Below are 27,990 nucleotides of genomic sequence, written 5' to 3'. Positions count from 1 at the left end.
ACTCTCTTATTCCATCTTCTGTAATTTTTTTTACTTTATTAAACAATCATAACTTTGATTTCTTGCATTTTTTAATGCTTTCCATGGCTATAGGCTTTTTTTGCTCTGTCATTGTGGTTTTTTTGGTTTATAAATTTGTCTTTATCAACTTGCATTTTCTTGCTATATGATTTTCTGCGCTTCTTCAACAACCCGCATTACCTCTCGAACTCCCTTAAACATACCTGAAAGTCCATCATAAGCTGCAACAGAGAACAAAAATTGCCTGCATTTGGCACGGAGTCTGATGTACTCTCGGTAATGGCCAGACGATGAAGAATTGACAAAGTACTACTGGAAATAATTGGACAAGACATGGAAACCCACGTACCAAAAAATAATGTTGCAAATAAAAGGTAAGTATGGAAGTAAGTATTCGTCATTGATTTGAATAAAGATGGGAACTTTCTGTAATTAGGAGATGAAAATTCTTGACCATACTCTGGTACTGGCGTAATAAAGTAAACTTTTCGAGCTGCTTAAGTACATAAATCCGTTCATTGTCTACCCAAGTGAGATCACAGTACATACATATTAAGAATATGAGTGAAGTTATGAATGTGATGAACATTTGATGAAAATAATTGCTAGGTAAGAAAAGGCTAAACTTCACTCTTCAGCACACTGAAAGTAAATAACACCGTTCAACAAATAAAAAGGAACTAATTGAATAATTGATAACATAACATCAGTTAATCGTAGATCTAACAGGAGATCGAATTATGCGCAACCTCGAAATAGCACTGGCTGAACGTAAACAAACAATCCACCGAATACCCGAAATGGTTAACCTCAAAAATCATTTTTTTAAAAATATAAAAAGGGATTATCGATCAAATTGAAGTTCCATGCGCTAATGCCGAGACTTTTTTTTTTACATTCAGAAAGTTTCAAACTGTTTTAAAAGAAGAAATTTAAATGATTCATTGAGAAAAATTTGCTCTCTCCCATTAGAAAAGCATTGTATCCGTGCTGTTTCGCTTTCGCGGTAGTAATGCTGACATCTCGAGCCAATGGATGGGGCTAACCCCGAGCGGGGATATCTGCGCAATGACTGACCTATATGGATGGATCTTGCCTGCCATCAAAGCCGCAGCATGAGATTTGAATTCCAGCAGCTTCGCAGTTTTGGCCGAAAACAAATATGACCATCTGCTGTTGATAAAAAGGACACATTCGGTGAAAGCATATTCGTTAAGAATAAAAATTCATTTGCTTTCAGTGAGGTGGTTGTTTGTTTACTACTATTAACAGCAGACTGTCATATTCATTTTCGGCTAGGAATACAAAGTTTTTGAAATTCAAAACTCACACAACGGCTCTATAGAAGGAGAGAAAAATTAATTTCGGCAAAAAAGGTCGAGGAGAGCATACCTATGTCTCACTTACCTTGTTCTAAATCACTAAAAAATCTAATCAGGTATTCCACTTCCAATATTTCTAACACCACCACCAATAAAACCTAACCTGCAGCGACACCTCCTATACCTGCAGCACCACCTCCAACCTAGCCTGATATCCTGGAAAAACAAAATAAATTGATTTGTTTAGACACAACATGAATAATCTTTTCGATTCATTCTAGAGCATTTTCACATTTTTTCAACTATCTCTTCTTGCCCTCCTCTTTCATCGTACCATGGCAATGAGCAGAAAATTTAAATTTGACATCAAAAGAAATAAAACGTAAATAGACAATGAAACTCCCAGACTACGTATTACGGTTCGTGACGTTGCAAATGGAACGTCACCCAAAGTAAAGTCTCAAAACCTTACATGAACTATCTTCTCCGTGCTAAAGAAAATTTAGTAAGAAGGATACAGATATGTTTTCTTTTAAGAAGGCAACATAATAAGAGCAGAAATTTTAAAAGAGTGTGAATGAGATATGTGGTTTGGAAGTTTCACCGTCAAAATAATTATGGAAACGCCATATGGACCGAGCTTATCAGAAAGGAACCAATCCACATCAAGTTGAAACTGAGAAGAGGAGGTTTGAAATTTTGCTCCGGCATAAGACTCAGTGTAAAAGATGAACTTTAACTTCAATTTCTGCAAAATTCGCTCGAACAAAAACTCTGAATTTTTGACGATAGATAGCAGAGCAGTGGTTGAGTTCAAAACCAATCATAACTCAAATTTTTCCAACATGTGCGTTGGTTTCTTTCTGCTTAATTCAGTCCATCAACAGTGAAACTACCAGACTGCTCTTCTCGTTGGCGGCATCTAAAAATCTCCTCTCCCATTTCATTTTTTTTATGGATAACAAATGAATATCATTCCTTGAAGTTTACACTGAGTTTTCTTCACTCAGAGAAGAAAAAAATCACAGAAGTTTACGAGAATTGATTTTGAGTAGTTTTTCATTTAAAAAATAAAGTATGACAGGAAATCTGCAACGTCGCAAACCGAGATAGGTGGTTTGGTAGTTTCACCGTCGCCAGTTACAATATTTGGCAGTAGACAAAATCAGGTGAACAATCATTTAGTAGCAAATGCGCTCCTGCATACCTGCACAATCACCAATCAACAAGTGGGCAAATTATTATAAAATTGATGGTAATCTATTGGGCTGACTGCTTTAAGATCCTGCAGATCTTGACTTTGGAATTGGCAGACGCAAGGACCATAGATTAGGGGGATCACTCTTCAATGTTATTGCGAATGAGTCATCTAAATTTAGTTTAAAATACATTTTTCCATCCGGACAGTATTTGAGGCATTGGATGTCATTCACTACAGGATCGCCTGGCTTTCGACCAGGACGGATGGAATCATAGTAATGAAGTTTGTCAAAATCTAGGATAAAATTGTAGTCAATGTATTCCCGTCATACGAACATGGCTTCTTTCGGGCTTCAACAGTGTGTTTCACATAGTCATGGGGGATATAAATATTTTGATTTTTTAACGGCCGTTCTATGGCAGCATGGACGCTGCCGCATTCCATCTGCGTATGCCCTTTTATTAATTACTTCTGAGTGATTTCAACCCTTATTCCATTGAGGTATGCAAAAGCGCGTTTGCTAACACATGGTTTTTATTTTGATTACAGCAGTTGTCGCTGTAGATAACAATTGGTGTTCTGGCCGTGGAACTGCAATGCTTTCTTAAATAATTATTTATGCAGGACCCATTAGTTTTGGCACTTAAATCCGCCTCGGTTTCATACAACCAGAAGCAACAGCAGTGGCAGCTACTTAGGTTATAAACAGTGAAATTATGTGAACAAAATTTAGTTTCATGGTACATGGCATTCGCATTCGTCGGTGGTGAAACTTTCACTGCCTGTAAGTCCATGCACAGACAAATAATACCGTTTTTGAGGGCTCGAGCCTGGTCAGAGTCCTTTTCAGCTCTTGCTCTATCTTTATCAAGAATGTGTTGCTCCCATTCTTTTTGGGGCACATTTCCAGACTTATGACCTACACATGTATCGCACTGGTTTTTTTTGGGTGGAAAAAAACTCAAGTTCAACTGATAAAATATCTGGCGGAAAAAGGTTCTTCTGACAGCAGACTTATTATGTTCCGCTGCAAAAGCTTTGTACGTTTCGTACAAATCGGTTTTACTTTTCCACCTTTCTTCAAGATACAGTTTTTTGGTATCTTTTCTGCAATAGTGCGATGGTAGTTTCGGCAGCATATCAAACCACTGTAGCAAAAAACTTTTTTTTCCCGTTACTCTCTCCTCTGGCTCATCAAGATCTTCTTCATCTGTAACTTCATCGTGGGGGAGGCTTTTTTCTTTGCCCAAGTGAGGACTGTCCACTCTTTCAAGCACAAAGTCGTGCAGAAAAACTGCTTACATACTTCTACTTGTTACCTGAGAGATTTAAAAAGTAATGGAAGGAGTAGTTCTCCCCAGAATTTCCTTCCTTCTTTTCTTTAGGTTTTCTGACTTTGACGTGGGAACAGACAAAAATTTTTTCTCTTTCTCTCGAGAGATCCCAAAAATTTTGAGAAAGATCTGATCGCTGAATTTCTGTGAATTGGTTACAAAATCGTTTGATGCTGGCTGTGCATATGCCTCCGCTCTGGCTGTTTGTCGTCCTATGTGTAGTGGTTGTAGCGCTGCTCTATGATCGGGATCCCGGGTTCGATTCAGGCGACCGAGTTTGATGGTCTCAAACAATGGTTCTGGGACTGGTTCAGTTGGGACTTCTGGGATTAGCTTGAGCTATTTTAGTAATATCTGTGACACACACTGTGGACCTGTTTCTTCTTTCTTCTTTTTAATTATGACTGTTTTTCCACTCTTCTTGTGCAGACTTTTATAACTTTTTCCCAGCGTTCTATTTAATTGTTATATATTTGTCGCCCAAGTTTCAGGGCAAGATGTATTGTTTCTTGTTCTTTTTGGATTTAAACTGTAAAAATCATTTGCTAGCCGATTTCCTTTATTGTCATACCTGCTTCTTGTAGGTGAAAAGGTCGGTGACATGTCTGACAAGGAAAAGGAGTAATTAACCAGCTACTTTGGCACTGCACCTTTAAAAAGTAAACACACACTTGATTAGGGACAAAAAACATGAAAAAATCTACGAAAATGAATTATACTTGGATTTAAATGTCATTGGACACAATGTGAATTATAGCTTGTAAAAACTATCAAACTCTTCATTTATTTGGAAAAAAATAATAATTTGAGATGTTTTTGTGAATACATTTAAAAATTAGCTGCTGTAAAAAGTTAAAAGTATGGAATGTAGAGTCATCAACACATGGGCCTTGTCCACACAACTACGGTTTGCGAAACTTCGGGCGAACTTGTTCCTGGAACTTATCTAACTTATTCTGCAAAACCATAGTTAGTTGAACTAATTCGCCCTAAGTTCCATGAACTGCGCTTGTATGGACATAGTCTTAGAAAAAACGGAGTTTGCTCAAACCTGGGCGAAGAGTCTGGAGGTTTACAAACATCACTTCATAGTGACAATGATGAAAATAATTTCTTTGGACAAGATTATTTTTTTTTCCTTCACTCTGTTCACCCAAATGAGGAGTGGAAATTCAAAATATGATGAGCGCCATCAGATGTTCTTAAAATTATAAATGGAGTTTCTCATCTTGAAAGAATCAAAATGCCCTTGCTTTGTGGTATTTTTATCTAGAAAAATTCTCTAAATTTTGGTCTTCATCAGGTATTAGAAAATAATTTTCAATAGCAATGAGATTCCCGTTAAATGAGAGGTACAATTTCACAATCCTAGCAGCACCTGATGACACCTATTTTGTTTAGAATCTCCACTCTTCCAATGGGAGGGTGCTACATACAATGCGCAACTGATGATTCAAAACGGAAGGGACTGAGAAAACTTTGAGGAGGATTTTTTGGAATTAATGGGATTTTATATCAGCAAGATTTCAAATCACAGAAAGCAGTTTCAAAGAAAATTCAAAATAGATTTTTAAATTAGCTCTATGATTTGATGTTAGGACGCCAATTGCTCAACAATCCAAAATCATAGGCCTTTTACATGAAAATTAAAGGCATTAAAACCCCTTTGAATTAGGTATGGACCATCTGGTTCCACCAATTTAAAATGCAGGCCATGTGATCCTGATTTCAAATCACAGAGTGTTTACGGAGTGTTATGTTTGCACAATTTCCGATTGCAGAACTGATTTACCTTCTGATTAGGGTGCAAAAATTTGGATTTAATACAGGGGACACAAACACATGGGTTATCCTCGAATTGACACTGTACCATTCATGTGTTGAATGCGGATGGATAAGTCTGCTTCAAATATTCTGAGGTAATTTATCTTTGACACCACTGGACTGCATTATGCAAAAAGGAACTAATTTTTCTATCACATCGATGAAACCATTTAGCTGCTTCACAAAAGCAAAAGCACACATCGATGATTAAGTTCCAAGAAACGTATCTCAATTGCACTATATTAGAATCTCTGCAGCTGTTTTATTCCTTTTAAGAAAATAGCAGAAGAGCAGTAAGACTGAGAAACGGTTAAACAATGCCTCACTATTTTTTTGCACAGTCATTTGCAGTTTGTGTAGTTATTGAACATTCTTTCACAGCAATTTTTGATAAAAGAAATGTGTTAGCTATACTATCATACAGAAGTAATGTTTTTAGTTTCTTAGTGGTCCACTATGTTCCCTCATATTTCTGCCTGACCACTAAGACATTAGAATCTAAGGCAATCTAGTAGAAATTTAGTGAAGATTTTCACAGTTATGAATAATGTTCCCACATCATTATTCCCTGGAACATACCTCATCTGCACTATTTCAGTGTCCTTACGGGCATTTTAATTACTTTTTCATGGATGAACCATCACACTTTGTCTGAAAATTTTGGTGTCCATTTTTACAGAAGTAAAGAAAACTCAAGAGAAGTGTGGCCCATGAAAGATTGTGCCAAAAAGATTCTTAAGGCAGCTGAGATGGATTTCTGGCGAAGATCAGCCGGAATCTAGAGGAGAGATCACATAAGAAACGAAAGAGTGCGTGAGATCATGAACGCCGAGCAGAACATCGTGCATGAAATTTGGACCAAACAGCTTGTCTGGTACGGTCATGTTCGACAAATGGCGGATGACAGATTGCCTAAGAAGATATTGGATTGGGTTCCTCCTGGGAGAAGACGAAGGGGATGTCCAGCAAAATCGTGGATAGGTGGCATTCAAGATGAAATTATAAGATGCCATTTACCAGATGACCTCTGGATCGACAGACAAGAGTGGCGATTAGGTGTCATAGAGCGCCCGAGTGCGCTGTGAAAGCGACTTTAATGTAAGTAAGAAAACTCAATGGTTGGAGCGCTCTGAAATGGACTTTTATATACGTAAGAGAACTCCCTGGCTATTTCAGGCAAAATCATGAGACAGTTCTTCTACAAACAATCCTCTTGCTCCTGAAATGCCAGTCAGAAATACTGTGACACTACAATTAAGATGCATTCCTTTGTGCAGGAGACAACGAAGTGTCTGATTGGAATGATCGCGAAGAAAAATGATGACTTGTATGATCTTTTTGAATTAAGGGAATTATGGGAATATTACTAGGAAGTTCAAATATTTTGAGCTGATCATCCACTTCACTTCCAAATAAGCGTTCTGAAAGCCAAAACTGGATTTTTAGGGTTGGGTTTCGATCAATTCAAAGTTGAGGCTATAGTTAGAAAGTGCTTGACTCCAAGGAATTGAAATAATTACAATTAATGATTGTAGGGGGGACTTACTCAGCCCACGGCACAATCATTTTTTTCATTCAAGCCAACATAAAGAAATAACTTACCGATTTCAACACTTCTGCAGATTTTTCTGATTCCTCTTGAATTACTAGAGCAACAGCTAAATTGAATTGAAGAATATTTTTGGCCGAAGTAAGGTTATTATGGAACCAGGATATCGGAGGTTTCAGTGGGACTTCATACTTTTGGGGAGGAGAGAGTAAACTTAAATCATTCAAGTAATCTAACTTTAAATAATCCATGGCTTCTGGTGATTGGCCTAAGATTATCAGTGCTTCAGCGGCATACAAATGACCGAGGAACCTGGCAACAAACAATTTTCCAGATAAATACTCACTCAAATAGAACTTCAAAATCAATATCGAGAAAATATAAGTAAGCTTTTACAATCCTGAAGGGCTTTTGAAATTTAGCTTGAAAACTAAGCATTAGGCAAGGTATGAAAATGACTTCTTTACAAATCAAGGTTTCCCAAGTTCCTTCAATTTACCTAATTCCAAAGTTTCTAAATTCCTGACTTTTAACAAAACTTCCACATATGTTTCTTTCCTTTTAATTCTACCTATTTTTGTTGGACTATGGATGGAATCTCCACTTTTAGTGATTCAAATGAAGAAAAAAGACTTTCAAAAGTTGTTTGCGCCCTCTCCAATGGCACAGGCTGAAGATGTTGAGCCGATGTGCTCTTGGCAAAATTCCTCAACTTTTCCTGTTTGCCATCAATTCCATGATTTTAGGGGTTTTCCACATTGAAGATGTTGAGTGCAATATTCAGCAAAAAGAGCTTGATATCAATTTCTTGTAATTTTTTCTTTCTGTTAGGTCCATATTTCAAATGTTTTATTTCAGCATTACGCAGCAAGAAAATCTTCATTTCAGAGATAACTGAAAATTTCAGATGTTACTACCTGCATGAGTTAATGAACATTTCTTTAATCGTTCTTTGAAAATTGTCAAATATTTCGGACCCCTTAGCCAGAAGTAAATAATGAATAAAATGTCAAAGAATTCAGTTTCCATTTTCTTATTTACAAGATTGAATTGAATAAAGTATCTAAAATAATTTGCCTATCAATATTTTTTTTTTTTTTAAATCCTTCAACTTTTCCCGATATTTTTATCAAAATTAAAAATCCTCTAACACTTCTACGTTTTCCAGCTGTGCCAAATTACTAACAACCCTGTCTAGGAGAAAAATTAACCTATTCATTGGTAGTAAATTCTTTTCAAATGGATTGCAACTTAAAATTTCAGTAACTTAGTCTTACTTGTGTGCGCCAGACAGGGAGTTCTGACAGAGCAATGAGTTGGCACGATTTGGAGCGAGGATGGAATCTCCGAGACATAGACAAACATACACACTTGCAGCTAAAATATGGCATCTTAAATGTCCTATGTTAGGTGCATCTCCCCCATTTCTCGTTAGAAATTGCGCATTTTTTGAACATAAGGATTCGAATCTTAAACCAGCGACTGGAATTGCATGAGATTGTGCTTCTGAGCTAAAAAAATAACAAAAAGTTGATTATTAGTGCATACGAGCAATTATACATGATGCAGAACACTATCAAGCAGCATTGACTATCACACTTCAATATTTCATTTTGAATAACTGTACAAAGAGTAGTGGTGTTTCTTAACAGCATCAAAGTTAGAAGATTATTTTCCCAGAGGTAAATGTTCTTGCTATTTTTCCTACGGAAGTTCACTTATAGATCCTAGGAGCTTCTACCACATCAAAGGATTGTTTTTATAGTGATACTTTAGCCAGAATCATTGAAGAGAACTCGATTAAAAATTAAACATAAAAGATTGATAAAGAAAATTTCAAATTTAAAATAGCGTGATATTGATGCTGTAGTGATAAAATTATTGAGATCTTCCAATAATTTAAGCAGGAAAAAAGTAAAAAATTACCTCCGGACTATTTAACTAACGATTTCATTTCGTTTCACAGCCAAGTCAAAGTCTTTCCTGTTATCCTAAATATCAAAAGAACCATACAAATGGTTCTTGCAAAAATGAATAGCAGAAGAATATGGATGGTGCTCCTCTGAAAAGGGGCCCACCGAAAAAAAAAGTGAAGTTGATTTAACATTGTGGATGTGAAAAAAGTGTGCGAGAACTTATAAATGCTGAATCGCCCGCTACAGCAGTTACTTTAGCAATGCCAAGATGTAAAACTAACTGCTGTGGCAGGTAATTAAGCACTGCATAAGTTCTTGCACACTTTTTACATCCAGAATGTTAAATCAACTTTAATTTTTTTTCGGTGCAGAATTTGTTGGTGTGCATTTAAGGTTAGAGTAGTAAGTACACAACTTTTAGAAGACAGGCCGAGTCAACATCCATAAAAGAATGATACTTTTTTTTAGATTAAGAAAGTAAGGCTATCTTCCATATTTCCAGGCGGTAAATTTGGTTTGTGTGCTTGGATTGTAGTGTAGTACACATGAAAATGGAAAGTTATGATAAATTCTGAATGTGATAGGACTTGAGATGAGCAACGTAGCAGCTGGTAATGCAATGAAGTACTTCATGATGGGATAGTTGATTCCACATTTAAAAGATAAGCTATTTTCTTTATGGAAATACAATGAACTTTTCCGAGTCTTGATACTTTCCAACGATATTGTGATCAGCTCTAAGAGACGTAATTTTAACCATCACTGATTTTACAGCTTCACTTTAAAAAAGTGGATGAAAAAAGTTGATTTAAAGGGAGAGAAAAGTTGCCGTGATAGAAAATAAAACTTACCGATTCATATGCCATTATGCAGGCTTCAACAAGTCGTAACCATAGAACAGGATTCATATAACAAACTTGCACAGCTTCTGTCGAGTAGTCGAACGCTGGAATAGGTGCCTGCATGCAGCAAACTCACGCCCAAATTGTATGGTACTTGAAATGTTTTGTTGAAACCTTAAGTATGAAGAGCTCTCCCTGACAGAGGCTCCGCTATAGGAAAAAATAATTGAATTATTAGATAAGTCCTGACAGTTTCCACTGATAAGCAATTAAAAGGACCTAATTACCAACATTGTAGTGCTGACAGGACTGAGCAATGGAGATCAGTTCCAATTGGAAATTTGTATTCATTGTTGTCAAGTGGTTTTTGTTCATTTTCTATCTTATTGACCATGTTTGCAGGACATATGTCACCCGTTGTTACCTTGCATGATGCAAATGCAGCTGGAGGATTCTCTTACACATGCGTAGTGGAAGATGATGAACATTCTGAGAATATTCAGAGTTTAGCTGCTGATCCAGAATATTCTCAGAATATTCTCTGGATATTCGAAAGGTGGTCAAAATGTCAGAACATTGTCCCAATATTCTGAGAACATCCGGTGCTATTTGGCTCGTGTGGCAGTTTCACAGTCGGTATGCTGGTCGGAACAGTCGAATGTAGTGTGCGACACCCATTACTAGGAAACACATTTTTTTCGGGGAACTTAAGAGTCACTAATATGCGTGGATGAAATGGCTCGAGAGCCGTAGAATTATTGGAAGATTCATCATGTGATAGTGTCGGCTGATGCCCCATCATCCGTGAGATTACTCTGGAGGAAAGTGGTGAGAAATATCACTGATGATCGCCCTTCAGCGAAAATGATAATACGTATGTATATGATGAATCTTTGAATAATTATACTGCACTCGAGGCATTTCACCAGCACATAATACTGATCGATTTCATATTAGGAAGTGCGTTTCCAACTACAAACACTTTAAGGTCGTTTAAGAAAAACCAAGCGTGTAGTTTTAAAGCTTATAGGGTTCAGCGTCAAGCTTAGGTTTTGCAAAACTTGATCACTTCAAGCGGAGGAGAGTTTTTCAAGTATCAACGAAACTCCGAAACGGATGGCTCATACAAGTAACACCCGTTCCCCACTTTGAGCGGATTTTTCTCCAAGGTGCAATTGCAGGTATTGGAAGGAATTTCTCTCATCGGTCTGCTTATTTGAAAGTACTTGAGTAGAACTCGTTTTAAGTAGATGAAAAGTACCCGACAGAAATGGATTTTTAAGGTGTCTGATGGTCACAACCACCTGTGAATATGGAATGAGCCTAGATCCTTTAAGTATGCGGACTTTGAGGACTTGTTTCGTGACGTAGAAGGGGGTCGTAATGGTTCAAATTTTACTCACCAAAGCTTAACCGCACCGCCTAGATGAATGTTGACGCTCAGCAGGTTGGCGTCTTTGAGATGAAAGGCGAAGACGGTGCCGAAGGCACCATAGTACAGATACTGTGAGCCGACACTGGGTACATTGGACACTGAGGTTTCAGGTTCAGGATCTGACGAAAAAAGGGAACAAAATAAACCATATCAGTCTTCCGAATGGTATTGGTAAAATTCACCTTTTAATGAATCGTCTTTACTTTTGGAAAATTTACCTTAATTCAGAGGATATCCTTGTAACACAGGAATCTACGATCCGTACCAATTTTTATTTCATCTTAATTAGAATTTTTCATCGCGAAGAAACCCGACTGCATTTCAAAGGACCTGCACATTTCGTTAGAAATCGCCGATTTGGTTCACTGTAAGTACCAAGAGAACATGCAGCATTGGAATTTGCTTGGAATGGAACTGCAGCAAATTAAAATCTGATTTTTTGAAGATTTCAAAACCATGATCTATTTGAGATAAATTGCACACTAAACATTACTCTCACAGTCTCAGAGGTATGAACACACACGAACCTTAATCTCGGAGCTTAGGCTTGGCTGTTGGATGTTGTTTACACTTTGAACAACGCACAGCGAAGAAGGAAAGCTGTTTAGTTAAGGAGCCTGCAAAAACTTGTATACAAAGCCCAATTTGATTAAAGTAAACTCTTGTTTTTCTTGAGAACGGGAAATTTTTTGTGACCAATGCTAAATAAAAACGCTGATAAATTTTGTTTAGAAACTTTTTTCAGCCATTTTTGTTGCTTGAATGTTCAAGTAATTGCGCATTAGTTCATTTGGTGGAGTTTCATAAATTATAAGACCTGCCACCTCATGATTATTTGATCAATCGATATTTGTGAAACTTTCTCCATCTATCGAATACTGCAAGTGTTTTTGAGGGCATTAAAAAAGAAATATACAATTATGAAAACAAAAATAATTTTACACAAAACTTGTGGTCCTGCACCAAATTATAACAGTCAATCCAGAGGTGAACCAAACCCAATTTTTCAACGGGAGGTTTTTCATTTTGAGGTTATTTTTTGCTCCTAGAAAATGGCCTTTAGAACAGTGGCATGGCGTGAAAGATCGATTATGGGTATTTCCCCATTTGAAGCTATTGTAAAGAATCGATTATTAAGGTGTTCGTTACGAACACCCTGTTTATCGCTTCTTTTCCATAGGTTTAAATGGCAGATCAATCAATACATCGCAAAGTACGCCATGCCACTGCTTTAGAAGCTATAAAAAAGGCACCCGAGTCATGTGCATCACAGTCCTGTAGGTATTACAATTATCGCAAAACAAGTCAGATAGAGGAAAATGGAAAAGAAATTCAGAAAAGGTAGTACTAACCGAATTAGACAAATCACTTGTATCCAACTTGTATACTCTTCGTTTTACCAAAGGCCAATTCGGATTGCCTTTGTCCAAAAGGATGAGTTCCCACGCTTTAGCTCTAACTTTATCTAGAGACACAGTGTTTTCTCGCTCTGGATTTTTTTTTTTCTGAAAAGAGATTAAATGAGGAACTCGTTAAATCATGATTTGAGGGAAAGACAATCAAGTTTTGTTTAAATTTATCGGCACTGTTGATTTAGAGATGGATGAATTCTTTCCGATTTTACTGAAGAATTTTTTCCTTAAAAGTAACTGCAGCCATTTTGAACTTGGGCACATTTTCATGTTATAAAACAAAAAATGAAAATAATTCGAGATTACGTTTTCATCTTCATCGTTTGTTTAAAACCTGACAATGGGTACAAGCCTGAAATGGTTGTAGTTTTTCAAGAGGAAAAAAGTCTACAATAAAATCAGCGAGTGAAAGATTTATCCATTACTGAAAAAAATATTGATCATGACAAGTCTTGCTAACTTTTTGAAAGAAATCATCCTTTGAACAAACTCATCACTGTAAGATAAAAATAATATTTTTACGCTTATGATACAGCCGGGTGTTTTGATCATCATTTTCAAGAAATGCTTGATCTCATCAAGAAAACCATGCATATTATACAAAGTTTTTATGAAGAAAATTACAAAAATCAAAAGAGAAAAGAAAAGCTTCATTAGGTATTGATAAAAAAAAAAAAAAATGACCAGAGAAAAATAAAGCAAAATAAATACAATAAAAAGCAGGTTCGCCATCAAAAATCCTCAAATTTTAGACAAAATATACCTAACAATTTTCAAAAATATTCTCTCTCAGTTTCTCGCATAAAAGACAAACCATTCTATTTTCTTATGATGTGCTATGGAAAATTGCCTTAAGAACATTCAAATGCTGCCAAATATCCTCTGATAAAAACATTATTTAGTAGGTAGAAATATTTTTCCTTGGTGTTTCAGATATTTTGGATTTACTTGCAAACATAATTGTCCGAAAAATTGGAAGAAAAATAAATACAGCTTTTTCAATAAATTCATGTTTTATCAAAGGAAGTTTGACAACGCCTGAAAGTTCATACAGAGCTTTTTACTTACTTCTGCTAACACTCGCGTTCTTCCTCAGTTTCTACTTGAGTATCTTTCAAACTTTCAGGCAAAACTTCATGGGGAGGTCCATAGGCGGAGGGGTTGGTGGTGGTGTTGGAGGAGGCGGGGACAGAGGATTGTGTCCGTCCATCATCGAGTGATCCATGTCATTATTGAAAATTTCCTTATTAACAGGATGCCCGGCAGCCTCTGAAAAAGTTGTTCAAGAATTACCTCAATTTATTTTCACTGACATTGTGAGGACATGAAAAGGGATGCAACCTAGAGCGTTGAATCTGGAAATACGCTGGGAATTTACAGAGGAGAACTTTACATCACAACATAGATTTTTCAGGAAAAAAATTGATCAACATACCATTTAATTTTTTTTTATTATCTCAATAACCAAATAATCTTGTGCTAAAGTGATGAAAATTTATGAATCAATTTTTGTCATATTATTTCTACCGTTCACAGTAGAAAAGAATCGGCAACCTTCACTGATGTTTTTTCAAAAATCAGGGTGACTTATAATTAGATTAAGACCAATACCTTCTCGACCATACCTGGTCACGCCCAGATTGAGGTTATGTCGTTAGTAAATCGGTTTCCGCAATGTGTTTACGTTAGTGCTAACGGGTTTAAGAGTGCAAAATCGCGAGTTTTCTTGTTGAATTCAAGTTTAATCAGTTTTTTTTTCTGGCAGAAATCAATTCTGTGCCATAAGCCTCACTCTTGGTGAGATTTTCAACGTTTTAATGAGTTTTATCGGTTCAATTTCTCCTCGTATTCCCTAAGTGATCGGACGGTTCTTCTCCATGTGTTTGACTGAGTGTGTTTTTCAGGAAAAGCTTCGTGTTTCCTCCCGCGACCTAATGTGTTAATTTTTGTGTGGATCATTAAAGCTTCCTAAGAAGTTTCTCAAATAATTTCGTGCAAAACCAAGGGACAAACTGCTGTGTGTGTCTTGTGAAGTTGCAGCTGTGGTAAGATGGCTTATTTTGTCGTAACAGAGGGACCATCAATGCTTGCCTTTGATCTCCTAATAATCAAATATGAAGTAAAATTAAGTCTGAGTCTTTCAGACCTCTTAGTTTCACTGCACTCTGAGCGCACTCAACTGCACTTTGAGTGCAATGAAACAGCCTTAATTTACTTCACATTATCTACGATGATGCCTTCTACACTTCAGCGTGCGAACTGGATCGTTCCTTGGAATTGTAAGAATATTAATCTTATTGATTTTAAGGTGTGTGCTAGTTTTGATCCCTTATTACCTAATTTTATGGCATGGATTTTCTTTTTTATAATGCCTTGGATTTTATATGGTACTTAAGTAAGCGTTAGCTTCTGTGATGTTTCTATTTTGCTGCTGCTTTTGCTGAACTAGACAATTGTGCAATTTAGAGCAATGGGTAGATGCTGCTGTGTGCCTGGCTGCAAATCTAATTATGCAAGCTCCTCTGGTCCTGATGTCTCAACCTTTAAATTCCCTGATCCTGCCAAAGAGCCAGAGCGTCATGCAAAATGGTTGAGTGCTCTCAGTAGGGATAGCTTTACGCCTACCAAAAGTTCTGCAGTATGCATGATCCACTTCCATCCTCAGTTTGTTGTGACGCATGATGAGTTCAAGAGCAAAGAGGGCTCTATCATTCGAGTTGAGAGACAGAGACCAAAATTGACTGACGATGCTTATCCCTCTATCTTTCCCAACCAACTCATATACCGACCAACTGTCCCTGCTAAACGAAGAAAAGATCCTGCAGAGCGAGAGCAAGACATGGCTCAAGTTCAATTGAAAAGAAATTTCCAGCTACAAGAGGAGAAAGACATAATCCCTAGCTTTGAAAAATTAAAGGAGGGTCTTTCAAAGAGGAACGAATCTTTAAAGTCAATATTACACCCTGGTTATATTATTCTCATTAAAGCAGAAGATGATGAATTTGATACAGTGCCATTCATCATCTGTGCAAAAATTTCTAAGGAATTGACTGTGAGAGTTTTTAATAATTTTGCTGAGCTACCAGGAGAAATGTTCAAGTCTTGTCTTGGCCCGAATCTGAAATGTGATCGTTGGTCATTTGATTCATTGATTCAAATGTTACCACAGAGAGATGTAAGGCCCCTAAAAGAGAAAGTAATTTGTTTTGTAGAAAAAATATCTGATGCAGTGGTATGGTCTGAGCGAGTTGCCGATAGTGAAACTGAAAGGGCAGCAAAACTTAATTTCCTGGTTGAGCAGTTAAAGTTAGCTGTAGCTACCAACGTACGCTACCCACCGGAAATGCTTAAGTGGGCTGCTGCAATTTTTTACACTTTCCCCGGTGCTTACAAGTCAATGAGAGCCACGCAGCAATTGACACTCCCCCACCAAAGGTACCTGCGAAAACTCCTCTGCAAAATTGGAAATGACGGTTGCGGGATGGGACCGACTCAAAGGGCTTTTCTGATAGAAAAATTTAAATTACTCTCAGAGGATTTTTATACAAGCAGCGACCCTTCATACTGTGACATTGGTTTGATAGCGATTTTAAATTTTATGTTTATATGTACCAAAATACCATGCTCAAACGTCTGGTTGGGAATTAGTAGAGTTTATCTAAACTTTTTTAAAGTGCATGATAAACAGCAATAGTGCTGGGAAAAATAGCATTGAAAGAGTATAAATTAAGGTAAGATATTACCAATCCTTGGCATTCATGTCGGAGGTCCAAACACTACGATGAAAATAACTTTGATGAACAGTTTTGAGCAATTGGACTGACAAGAGACCACTAGATTCAAAACTGATTGTCAAAGCAAAAATTTGGGCTTTCACACTGCAACAGCGAGCTGATTTGGCGAGCAGAAGGTACTTAAATACTTATTGGATGAGAAAGGAAATCATTTACTAGATAATAATTTAAGAGGTGAACTTGTCTGACTGCAAAAGAGTGTCATATCTGCTTAGGAAAGAGAGCAATCATACAGAAAAACTTCCTGTGGGTTTGAACTGGGTAGGTAATGAAATCCCACAGGAAAAATGCGAGCACAAACCTCAGAATGGGCTTCATGGTTGCATATGAGACAGAAATTCCAGACTGCATTTTTGTATTACAGAACTATAATGAGAGAAGATGATTTAAAATCACTTTCCTATGATGAAAACTCCACCACTTGAACGAAAATCAATTATTTCCACCCTAGTAGCAGCAATCTGCATGAAGCGCAAGATTGGGTACTGATCAAATCTTCAATATTTTCCTTGTAACGAGTTTAAACACAACTGTAACTGCTCATATCTTCAGGGGGAACTTGGGGAGTCACAACACACAAAAAAAATGATGAAAATTGGCCGTACTATAGTAAATTAACGTCAAAACTCACAATTTCCCATTACACTGCCATTGATAAACATGCGTTTCATTGATTTACTAACGACATAACCTCAATCTGGGCGTGACCAGGTATGGTCGAGAAGGTATTGTTAAGACGGGAATGTTTATCAGGTTGGTATGAACATTTTTCCGCATGACATCAATGGCCCCTGATCATAGTAAAATTAGAGGGTTTTGTTAATAAAGGCTTCATAATAAATAGCAGAGTGAAAATGCGGAAAAAATGCTTTAAAAAAACTGCATAATACTGAATATTAAATGTGGAGGCACTCAATGCATTCTTTACACTTGTGTTCAATGTATCATACATTTTTTTTTTTTTTTTTTTTTTTTTTTTTTTTTTTTTTTTTTTGGAGAAATCTTGTGAGTTCAGCAGTTGCAAAAATGAACTGTACATGACAGCGTGCTGTTATAGACGGACATGATTGCAGCCAACCTATGATACAATAGTTTTGAGAAAAAGTAAAATGCACAGCGTTTAATTCTTGAGAAAACTAAATGAGAGGCAAATTACTCATCTTCGATGATTGAACATCTACCGTAAAATATTTTATTTCAAGCCAATAGTTCAAGATCAAAATTAGACGGTAAAATCAGCTGTATAAAAAACAATCTGACTCTTTAACCTAAACATTTCTTTACAACTCTGAAGGAGTTTACTAATTTTCATTTTTTTATCTGCTCAAAAGAGTTTTTAAGTTCTCAAAGGTCAAATCCCGAAGAGTTCATGATTTCAAGATTTGACATTAAAATAGGTACGTGGAATAGTTTTTAAGAAATAGGAGATAGACTGTTTTTATAATGGTTGATTAGACTGTTCAAGGGATACAAACGTATTTTCTACCTGTAAAACTTTGTTCAATGATTCTTTCAGGAAACACGCACCGATCATCAGGTTCACAATCTTCTTGTAGATAACCGCTTTTCGTGATGGGCCAAAATAATCTGGGGAAAAAAGAGGTGGAGTATGATAAAATGAACTAGGTAATGGACCCTAAGAACAAACAATTACGGATTGCTTAGGGACATTTTAATGTGTCTGACTTGAACAATAAATTGAGATAATACTTATTTGGAAAAAATCTGAGCTGAAAGGTGAAAACTTGTGAATGTGATTTTCTTTAAAATCGCGAAAGTCTTTCAATGAACAGAGTAATCTGGGAAAATTACTTTTTTAAAAAATAAATAAATAAATAGAAGGAGCTGGAGAAGAGCAGGAGATTTGTTAACAGAGATTAGGTGTAAATAAAAACATTTATCAACTCTCACAAAATTGTAGATTGCAAATCGAAGAGCCGAGAGGCTCAATGATTTTGTGGAAAGGGATCTTGATTGGAAGAGAGTAAGGCAGGCCTGGTAAGGTAGGTTGGAGGATTGAAAGGGATCTCACAACTGCTTCATTTACCTGACTCCAGAATTTTTCGATTCCCCGCTTTTCCCTGATCATTGGACAAAACTACCTCTTCGATTTTTTCATTTGAATTACACTGATTGCTGTTACATTTTGCATGAAATTTCCACTTGGATTTAAATTATAGAAAAAGGCACTTGAAAGTTATCCCCGCTCTCTAAAACTAATACCGACTGCAGTTCCTGAGCTGATGCGCTACTTGCCGAAGTCTTAGACTTTTCAGGTTTTCGGGAATGCCGAAAACCCTGGAGATTCGTTAAAAAACTGTGTAATATAAAAAGTACTTAGATTAAGTTTGACAATTTACTGCGGATTTATCAGAAGATCAACGTTTTGTGAGACTTTAAAACATTTCGGAAAACAATGTATCTACTAAAATTACAATTAGGATTTTCCTGATTTTTTTACCTGAAGTGAATAAGTCGATAATTGCCTAGTTATAAAAACAAACATATGTAATGAACGGAATAAAATGTTTCACTTTTCCATGTGCTAAACTGCAAATAGTTGAAGAATGCTTGACACACTTGGAATTTTCTGATTCATGACCGATTTTTGTAATTTTTCCTGATATTTTTACTAACAGTGGCTGCTCTAAAATAGAATACACATTTAATATTAATAGTGCGAGTTGGTATTGGAGGGAAAACAATAGTCCATACCTGAATTCATCCGTTTTCCAGACTGCTTCTCCTTAAGGTGTGAAAATATCTCTCAATTTATTAACCACTTTTGATTCGCAAGGAGGTGGGAGGGACAAGTTTATCTGATTGCTTTGCTAGTTTATCCTCTTTCTTGTCTAGTTTCATATCAATATTTTTATCTGAAAAATAAAAAAACAAGGCAAATTGATTCGGATTGGAAGTTCCATTGATAGAAAATTTGACTTATCTATCGAAAGAAGATTCAGCAGATTAATCAAAAGAGGAGTTGAATGGTCCATAGACAAATGATTTGCCTAGTCAATGGAGAGACTTCTAGTCAATGAAACAGATGATCCAACTTATTGATTGACAGAGAATTTGATTGGTTGATCAACAAACAATTTGACTGGTTAATCTAACAGGTCAATGAATAGACAGTTTGACTGATGGAATAATAGAGAATTTGATCAGTTAATTTACAGGAAAGGACACTATGAAATTGTTCCCACTCTCTTGAGTGGCACTACCTGAAGTTGCTAAGCAGGTGCGCTCTTCGCAATATTCCAATATTTTTCAGGAGTTCCCTAAATTCCTGACTTTTCTGGGTGACTGTAACTTCTCTAGCTAAAGCTTTTTAGAGCTTGAATCAAGGACTTTCATTTAAATTAGATTTTGTAATGATTCCTGTGTTCCCTGTTATGGAAAAACTCAAAAAACTGAATTTTTTAGGCTTGAAAAACCAAACAATGATTTTTTTCACAATGAAAATTACCATATACAGATTTTAATATATATTAAATGAAAGGTCTTGTTGAGAGCTTTCATTTGAGCCCTAGATCAAGTTGATCCGTTGTTTCGTTCAAAAGTTATGGCAGTCTGTGCGTTTGACCTTTGACCCCCTCCCCCTTGGAGGGCTAGATGGGAAAGGTCACTTGATTCAGGCCTCTCCGATGATCCGTTATGATTCCTGAAAGAATGGATGTAAAATCTCTTGCGGCCATTTTCTATGGAAAATGGGACAGCCTCTTTAAATTCCTAGAGCTCATTAATTAGAAAAAGATTTGCTCTTTAGTCTAAAATGATTTCCTTAACCAAACCCTCTTTGCTGTACAGATGCAAAAATGCACAGCTTTGAAAACTTTGAACGCCATTTTCTCAAAACTTAAAAGCTTAAAAGCTTGACATCCGCTGTCTATGCATATATGGCTTTAAATACTTTCTGTTGGTGAAGATATAAACTACAATTGCACCATATTCATGACAGACGGCGGCCACATCTATGCATGAGAGAGGGCCTTAAAGCGCCTCAGACTGCCATGTTTTAACAATATGTTTTTCCTAACTTGGTTTGTGGGATGTGCATGGCGAATCTTCATCTAGCGCCTAACGAAAGAGTAATGACCCTGAAAAAATACTTTGATCACTTACATTATGTTAGCAGATAAAGCAAGCCGTATGTTCATAGCTCTTGCCCAAATTGAGTCAACATTCTTGGCAAAGATAATCGATGAATTCTGAATCACCATCGCAGCTTCAACAAAATTAATTTCTTTGACTGCTGAGGAGTTAATGTAGAGGTTTCTAATATTCCTCATAATGCCTCCAAGCACTGAAAAATTTATTTGACAGGTAAGCGAAACAAGTAAGTACATATCATTTTTTCTCAGCTTTGTCATACCTAAATACATTTTGCTTCTCTTTCAGGCTTTTAAGGCGCACCTCATAAGTGCCTTGACAAGCTTTTCCTTTATTCTGTAAGTAGAGCTTTTTTTTATCAAATCGTGGAAGACTGCAATAAATTTAAATATTCAGTCACCAACACACCAACCACATTCTTATGGAACCACGTACCTAATAGAAAATGGAACACTGGACCACTCTTCTAAAGTGTCTTTGAAAATTAACATATAAAACTGTGCAGCCAAGTTGCGAATTCAAGAGATGGTGAGTTCCAGAAAAAATAAGTCACCATGAAGGCTTTTTCCTGAAATCTGACACCGAATTTTAACTTAATACCTTGTAAAATTTCCCTGCTTCAGTTTGGCAAACATTATTAAGCAAAAATCTGGAAAACAAGACTGACATAAATTCTGCATGAATGAAAGCTGGGCACTTTTTTTCAATCTCCGTCGGATAATGATCAGGAAGTTTGACAACAAGAAGAATGTAAATCTTATCATTAAGAGCTTATCAACCTCCAGTTTAAATTTGAATAATAAAAATGGTTGGACTGACGAAGATATGATTATAATTTCCACTGGTGCAAAATCAGTTTTGAAATTATTTCCTTAATTTTAAATTAAATCCCAATATTCCTTTGAAGAGCATTCATTCCCGAGGTTTGATTTTTTTTTAAAAAAAAATGTACCAGTCAAATGGAAAATTTAATTTTGAAAATCAGGGTGAATATTTTTATTTTGGCTATTTAATATCTTTTGATGATGAAATGTAATTCATATGTTGGAATATGGTGGTGAAAAGTTGTTGTATAAGAACTATGGCAATGACCTAAGAGCAAAAGCAGGTACCTCTGTTTGCACGTTGCAGACTTCCTGACATACTATATGTTTTCTTCCAAAAATTCCTCATCATAACTTCTGGAAAGTTTCCTTAATTTTTCTTCACTCTTACAATGGACCACTAGACAAGGTACGAATTTAAGCATTCTGATACATGTTCTTTAACCAAAATTTCACGTAAAATACGATGCGCACAACAAAAATTACCGAAATCAACTCCTTACGAAGATATTTAATGATTCCTGATGCGTGAATTCAAACCACCCGCTCAATAAAACTAAATGCTCTACGTGATTCACATCGCGCGTTGAGTATTATCGTGACAGTCTCTGCGATATGAAAATCTGGCAACCACAATTTTGACGCTTTGGCTCAGCTATAGCAAACTGCTTCTAATTTGAACAACACATGGTGGGAAATGAACAGTGCTCGATTGAGAGGCCTGCTGAAACTGTTGTAGTGCGCAATTTGACTCACGTAGAGCTTTGAGTTTCTTGTGAGCGGGCAGTTCAAAATCCGCGTAACCAATGTGAAATAAAAAGGTTAATATCTTCGTCAGGAGTTAGTTTCAGTGATTTGCTTTGCGCAAATCATGTTCTACGTGAAATTCTAATTAAGAAACATGTATCAGAATGCTTGAATTCGTGTCTTGTCTAGTGGTCCATTAGCAGAATACTCTAAACAAATTTCAAGTCATAAAGTTGGCTTGCTCCGCTTCAAAAAAAAAAAAAAAAAAGAAAGGGACAGAAATTTTGTAACACTGCGATGGAGATACATGATTTCTCACTTTGGTGTACAGCTTCGACATAACTTTCTTCACACTTTTAACTAAATTCTTTGTCCATAAAAACACAATGTTCTCATATTAAAGTTGTACTAAGTAGATTACAGAATGTTGGTGAAAAAACGATGGACTAAAAAGTTAAGGGACATTTTTCCATTACTATATGATGCATCATAATCTTAGTCATTATTACAAGCTGTAAACTGTGTTTAAGCTGCAAGTGGTTGTTCAATAGAACTTGTCAATTTAAAATGCAATACTCTGAATTTGAAATTAATTTCTTCACCCTACAACAATTCAGGAGAGATTTTTGATGGGTTTTGAACTAAAATATAAGAAAAAAAGAACAGAAAACATATGAATTATTTGTCCTAAAACATTATTCCAGTTCTCATTGATTAACAAAATGATTTTACTTGATGAAAAATATTTATAACTCATACCCGAGACAAATCTATGGAGGCCAGTTTGAATAAATTGGTTGCTTTGAAGAGCAACTCATGCTCAGAGATATCCAGTGGCTCTGGTGCCATTTTGATAAGTTTTTAAATCTGTAAAAAGGAGGAATCTACATTAGGAAGAAGGCAACAAAATTCTTTGAGCTTTGTGTTTTCAAGTACCTGCAATATGATGAGCAGGTTTTTAATTGTTGCAAAAGCAACCTTCCGAAAATAGCACCACTCACTAAAAGACTAATCGATTTCTTGCTGACTACTTTTACTTATGTAAACAGTCTATAGCAGATCGTTTAGCCAGTCGTACAGTGCGGAGAGTGATACAGTAAGATTACTGCTGAAGTTGTTACCTCAAACAGGGGTTTAACTCCTCTCAAATAAAGTTTACAAAGATACAAAGTATATGGAAAAATGCTGTAGTTCTTATTGAATTAGTTATAGGTCTCTACATACCCACTCTGATCAATTAAAAACGGAGAGTACACTGTAAACCGAAAATAAATATTCTTGAGTGTTGCTCGATTCAATACCAGAGAAGGTTGACGGTGGAGAGTATATAAAATTGGTCAAAAAACTTCATGCCTTCAAGAGATAGGACAAACTTGCATATAACTATCAGAAGTAACTTGAGGTAGAGGTATCGTCAGCTAAGTTGGCACTTGAATACATATCGTTAGCAAGCAACTATAATGTAGTCGTCCAACAGTCATCGAGGATTCACTAAGCTCACAATCAGGCTGCCGTTAATCCCCTATTAATTGCTGTTTGACAATTGCATCGCAATAGATACTAGTAGTGGCAAGTCACATAAAAGCAAAATATATCGATTTATTCGCAGTAATAGCATTGAAAGAGGTTACACCAATGTTATTGTTTGGATCCAATTCCATATAATGGAGAATCCCTATAATGACGATACCACTAATATCGTCTATTGCTTGCAAGTGGAATGTAAACAAGTGCCAACTTAGCTGACTACACCTCTAGAGAGTAGAGTAAACAGGTGATTGTGAAAAATTTAGACTTGAAACAATGGAAACATAACACAGAAGTGGAAGAATGGGCCAGTCGTGCTGGTCTTAGAATCGTGTTATGATACTTTTTTTTTGCAGACCAATTATTCATGCAGACCAACTAAAAATGATAAGATCTGGTCAAACAGCCGTATTACGTTGAATATTAGCCGAGGTATCTCGCCTTGAAAAACTTAGTTTATGACATCATCTACCACGGTAGGACATATCATGTTATGCACTACCGCAGTAGATGACGTCATAAATCGAGTTTGTCAAGGCGAGATATCCCGGTTAATATTCAACGTAGAGAGTTGCTGTTGGGCCAGATCTACTTATTTAGAGCTGATCTACTAGAACCAAGCATCAAGACATGATTCTGTTACCAGCATAACTGGCCCATTGATTAAAAAAAGAAAAATGCTCAGGTGGAGCAGAGGCTAAGCTATCGATTCGCAGGGAAGAGATGATCTAGGTGAGCTTTCAAAATGATGAAATTGGTCGCATTATCACAGCATGACTACATGCAGACAAACTAACTCTTTCTTTCAGAGATTAAACGACATGAAAGAGAAAGAAGGAGAGAGTTGGAGGACGTTTAGGGAATGAGGAAGTTACAATTCTTGAGGAGAAAATTTAGGCGGGAGATACCTGGTAGTGGAGTCCGAACCAGGATGATCATTATAGGTGTGGCAACAGTATTCACAGTTCTTGCTATTTGCAGGGGATTGGGAAACAAAACCTGCTAAACACTCTTCACTGTGCTCAGAGGTTCCTTCTTAAAAGTTAGCTTCAGTCTCACACACAGGAATCGATTGTTGAAATTCTTATCAGCATGCCCTGGCGTAGGGGATCAAGGTCTTTCAGGCGCAAAGCTTACACATTCCTTATCTTGTTCTGGCGTGTCAACAGAGTTTCAAGAACCGGTCTGCATTCATTGATTGACTAGATAAGATAAGAGGAAATAAAGAGATGCCTCTTGGTCCACAGCAGAATCTCCAAGACAAGTCCAGCGACAGACAAAAACACATATGTTCCGTGACAGGAGTCTGATGACAATTCTGTTGTGACATCGTAAGCTATGGGAACTTCACTACGTTCTCATGGAGGAATCAGTACATAGTGTAAGCTTCCGCGATTTAGTTGAAAGAGAGGCGATTGAAAGCAACACCAGAAAAACGACTCATACACTCATACCTGTAAGGATCCACTCGGAGCATCGGTTTCTCCACACTTCCCATGGCTTCTTCTTGATTTTCGTTGGCCCTGTGGTTAAATCTTCGTCTCGAATTGATGAAATACTTCTAAATGAGCAAAGAAGATGACAGTTTTGACGGCTAATAATTAAATAAATTAAAATTTATTGAACGATCTGGGGACCGGTCGTGAGTTCGTGGTTTTGCGGGAGGAGAATGCGTGCGCGGGCCGCCATGTTGAATTTTGAATTTCAAACAGCTGGAGGAATATCGAATATCGTATCGAATGCGATTGTTCGACTATCGCACTATCGATTCTTTACCATAGCTTCTTACGGGGACACAGCTATAGTCGATCGTTCACGAAGTTTGGCAAAAAAACCGCCTCAACCACTGGACTCCGGTTTTCTCGCACCGGCTCACCGTGGAGAGAGGCCGCGGCTAGAATTCTTACGATCAGCGACCTTTCTCCTCATTTTACTTTTAAACTTTCTATCTTAGAGGAAAATGTCATAGGACCCGAAATAACGGCCGTAAAATTTCCTATCAGTTCATTACACAGAATTTTCGAAAAAATAATTTTCGTGACCAAAAATTAGGGTTTTAAAAAGGGCGCAGGCAAAAATTCTTATGATCAGCGACCTTTCTCCTCATTTTACTTTTAAACTTTCAATCTTAGAGGAAAATGTCATAGGACCCATAATAACGGCCGTAAAATTTCCTATCAGTTCATTACACAAAATTTTCGAAAAAATAATTTTCGTGACCAAAAATAAGGGTTTTAAAAAGGGCGCAGGCAAAAATTCTTATGATCAGCGACCTTTCTCCTCATTTTACTTTTAAACTTTCAATCTTAGAGGAAAATGTCATAGGACCCGAAATAACGGCCGTAAGATTTCCTATCGGTTCATTACACAAAATTTTCGAAAAAATAATTTTCGTGACCAAAAATAGGGGTTTTAATAAGGGCGCAGGCAAAAATTCTTATGATCAGCGACCTTTCTCCTCATTTTACTTTAAAACTTTCAATCTTAGAGGAAAATGTCATAGAACCCATAATGACGACCGTAAAATTTCCTATCGGTTCATTATACGAAAATTTTGAAAAAGTAATTTCACGAAATCAATTCAAGAAATCACCCCTCGGCAGTGACACCGTTATCGCGCCGGCTCGGCTCACGATGGAGCGAAGCGTATATAATAAGAATGCCCGGCCCGGTTATAAGTTACTCAAAAATAAATTTTACTCGTACTTGTGGGTTTTTCGTGTTGAAACTCGGGATTCTTAGAGACTTTTGATCGTAGAATTCATTTTTGACCTTACTTTTGTTGACACAACTAAAAAAAAAATTGCTGAAAAAATTGGCTGAGAGGCAAAAGAAGGCTGTACGAAACATTGAAAATTTTCCCTCCGATACTTGAGCAGTTTGAGAGGCAGACCCATGTGTGCATAAAGTAGCATGTGGAATTGCAGACCGTGAATTCAACAAATAACAAATATCTCATTCATTAGGAATGGCCATTTTATTAATAGCTAGTATGTATAATACACAAAAATGGTGAACCAGGGCTCAGAATGAAACTCGGTCACTGCGGCTTTGAATGCTTTGTTTTGTCTACCTATACTATCAATCCCTGGTCATGGCAGCATTCATTAACTTAAAATTTCAAAGGAAATGATCAAAAATTAAAACGAAAGTTATACTCACACTTAACGATTAAGTTTCAGATCAGCTGCTATTTCTTGCGTCCATTATTAAACATAACCTACATCAATCGATTCAAGCACATAGGAACAAAAACACATGACTAGACTCAGCGCTCCTTTTACATTATCAAACAAGCAAAGAAGCTTCCATCATTTAAAATTTGAAATTGTGACATTACTCAAGAGCAGGCAAACATGGCGGTACTGCCAAATTGTGTCGGCTATGTAACCAACACAGCGTCATGCGACACTTGAAAATGTGAGATAAAAAATGACACAAAAGATGAAACTTGGCAATTCTTGAGATATGAGGTGGAATAATTCACGTTCCTGAAAAGTTTTCTAAACTTGGGACTTCCTGTTATAGTTTAATAACATTAAATTAAGGATTTTGAGTAGTGTAAAATTAGTGCTACTGACCTAAAATTCACTGGTTTTCATAAAAATTAAAGTTTTCAGTGTAGAAAAAGCCGTCTTAAGTATGGTTGGTTCGGTAATGGTTTGGTCAAGAAGACACTTCAGCGAAAAATTTGATAAAAATACGTTGCCAAATGTGGCGACACTTTTTCTAATGCCTTTTCTCGCTTAAAAAAAAACATTCAGTTCAACAAGACGACAATTTTCTTGAACATTAGAGTCTCTTTTCATTATAAATATTGCCAAAGAATCCATGATCAGCACTGACTTACCTACTAACGCAAATTGCTCTTTTGCTTCAAAATCGGGGTTGGCGACGCGTACCTATATAACCGACCGGACACTTTCGGCCTTTAAAGTCTTACATTATTATTACAATCATAATACTAATCATAGTGTTTAAGTAGCATGGATAAGTTCAGGGACATCATTCCTATTGATTTATCAACTTGGTTCTCAATCGTTTGGCTTTAAGTCGTTGGTAAACCCACGGCGACACGACCACTCCTTTTATCGAGAAATCACCCTTAGGTGATAGCGTAATTTGGCAA

The 27,990-nt window shown here is 36.6% G+C and overlaps 1 protein-coding gene across 5 annotated transcripts; it reads right to left on the bottom strand.

Annotated features, from left to right (window-relative positions):
* Positions 1-27,990, bottom strand: LOC140223778 (CCR4-NOT transcription complex subunit 10-like). 5 transcript variants are annotated; one of them, XR_011900502.1, is made up of 14 exons: positions 25,316-25,532; positions 23,094-23,201; positions 20,776-20,956; positions 19,366-19,526; positions 18,137-18,237; positions 13,925-14,125; positions 12,797-12,949; positions 11,413-11,563; positions 10,019-10,219; positions 8,529-8,762; positions 7,305-7,563; positions 4,450-4,528; positions 1,429-1,559; positions 1-1,194 (listed from the first exon to the last, which is right to left on the bottom strand). XR_011900502.1 is itself a non-coding variant. In XM_072304079.1 (14 exons), the coding sequence occupies exons 10-14, from the start codon at positions 10,024-10,026 to the stop codon at positions 1,522-1,524; spliced, it is 618 nt and encodes a 205-aa protein (XP_072160180.1). In that variant the 5' UTR covers positions 10,027-10,219; positions 11,413-11,563; positions 12,797-12,949; positions 13,925-14,125; positions 18,137-18,237; positions 19,366-19,526; positions 20,776-20,956; positions 23,094-23,201; positions 25,316-25,422; positions 27,024-27,990; the 3' UTR covers positions 1-1,521. The 5 variants fall into 5 exon arrangements, 4 of the variants coding, with proteins under 4 accessions (XP_072160180.1, XP_072160182.1, XP_072160179.1 ...); XM_072304079.1 differs by adding an exon at positions 27,024-27,990 and having other exon boundaries at positions 1-1,559; positions 25,316-25,422; XM_072304081.1 differs by lacking the exon at positions 25,316-25,532 and adding an exon at positions 27,024-27,990 and having other exon boundaries at positions 1-1,559.

Source organism: Bemisia tabaci, chromosome 9, assembly GCF_918797505.1.
Source record: "Bemisia tabaci chromosome 9, PGI_BMITA_v3".
In the NCBI taxonomy this organism is placed as follows: domain Eukaryota; kingdom Metazoa; phylum Arthropoda; class Insecta; order Hemiptera; family Aleyrodidae; genus Bemisia; species Bemisia tabaci.
Note: the sequence above shows the minus strand (reverse complement) of the source record. Positions and strands in the feature narration are given on the sequence as shown.

Bases quoted from the DNA above. Each gene is read 5' to 3' on its own strand.
- LOC140223778 (XM_072304079.1), bottom strand. The intron at 4,529-7,304 runs GTAAGTTATTTC...TACTTTTTAAAG, and splicing joins CTGCAGAAGTGTTGAAATCG to GTGCAGTGCCAAAGTAGCTG. The intron at 1,560-4,449 runs GTATGACAATAA...TTGTTTTTCCAG, and splicing joins TTTTCACCTACAAGAAGCAG to GATATCAGGCTAGGTTGGAG.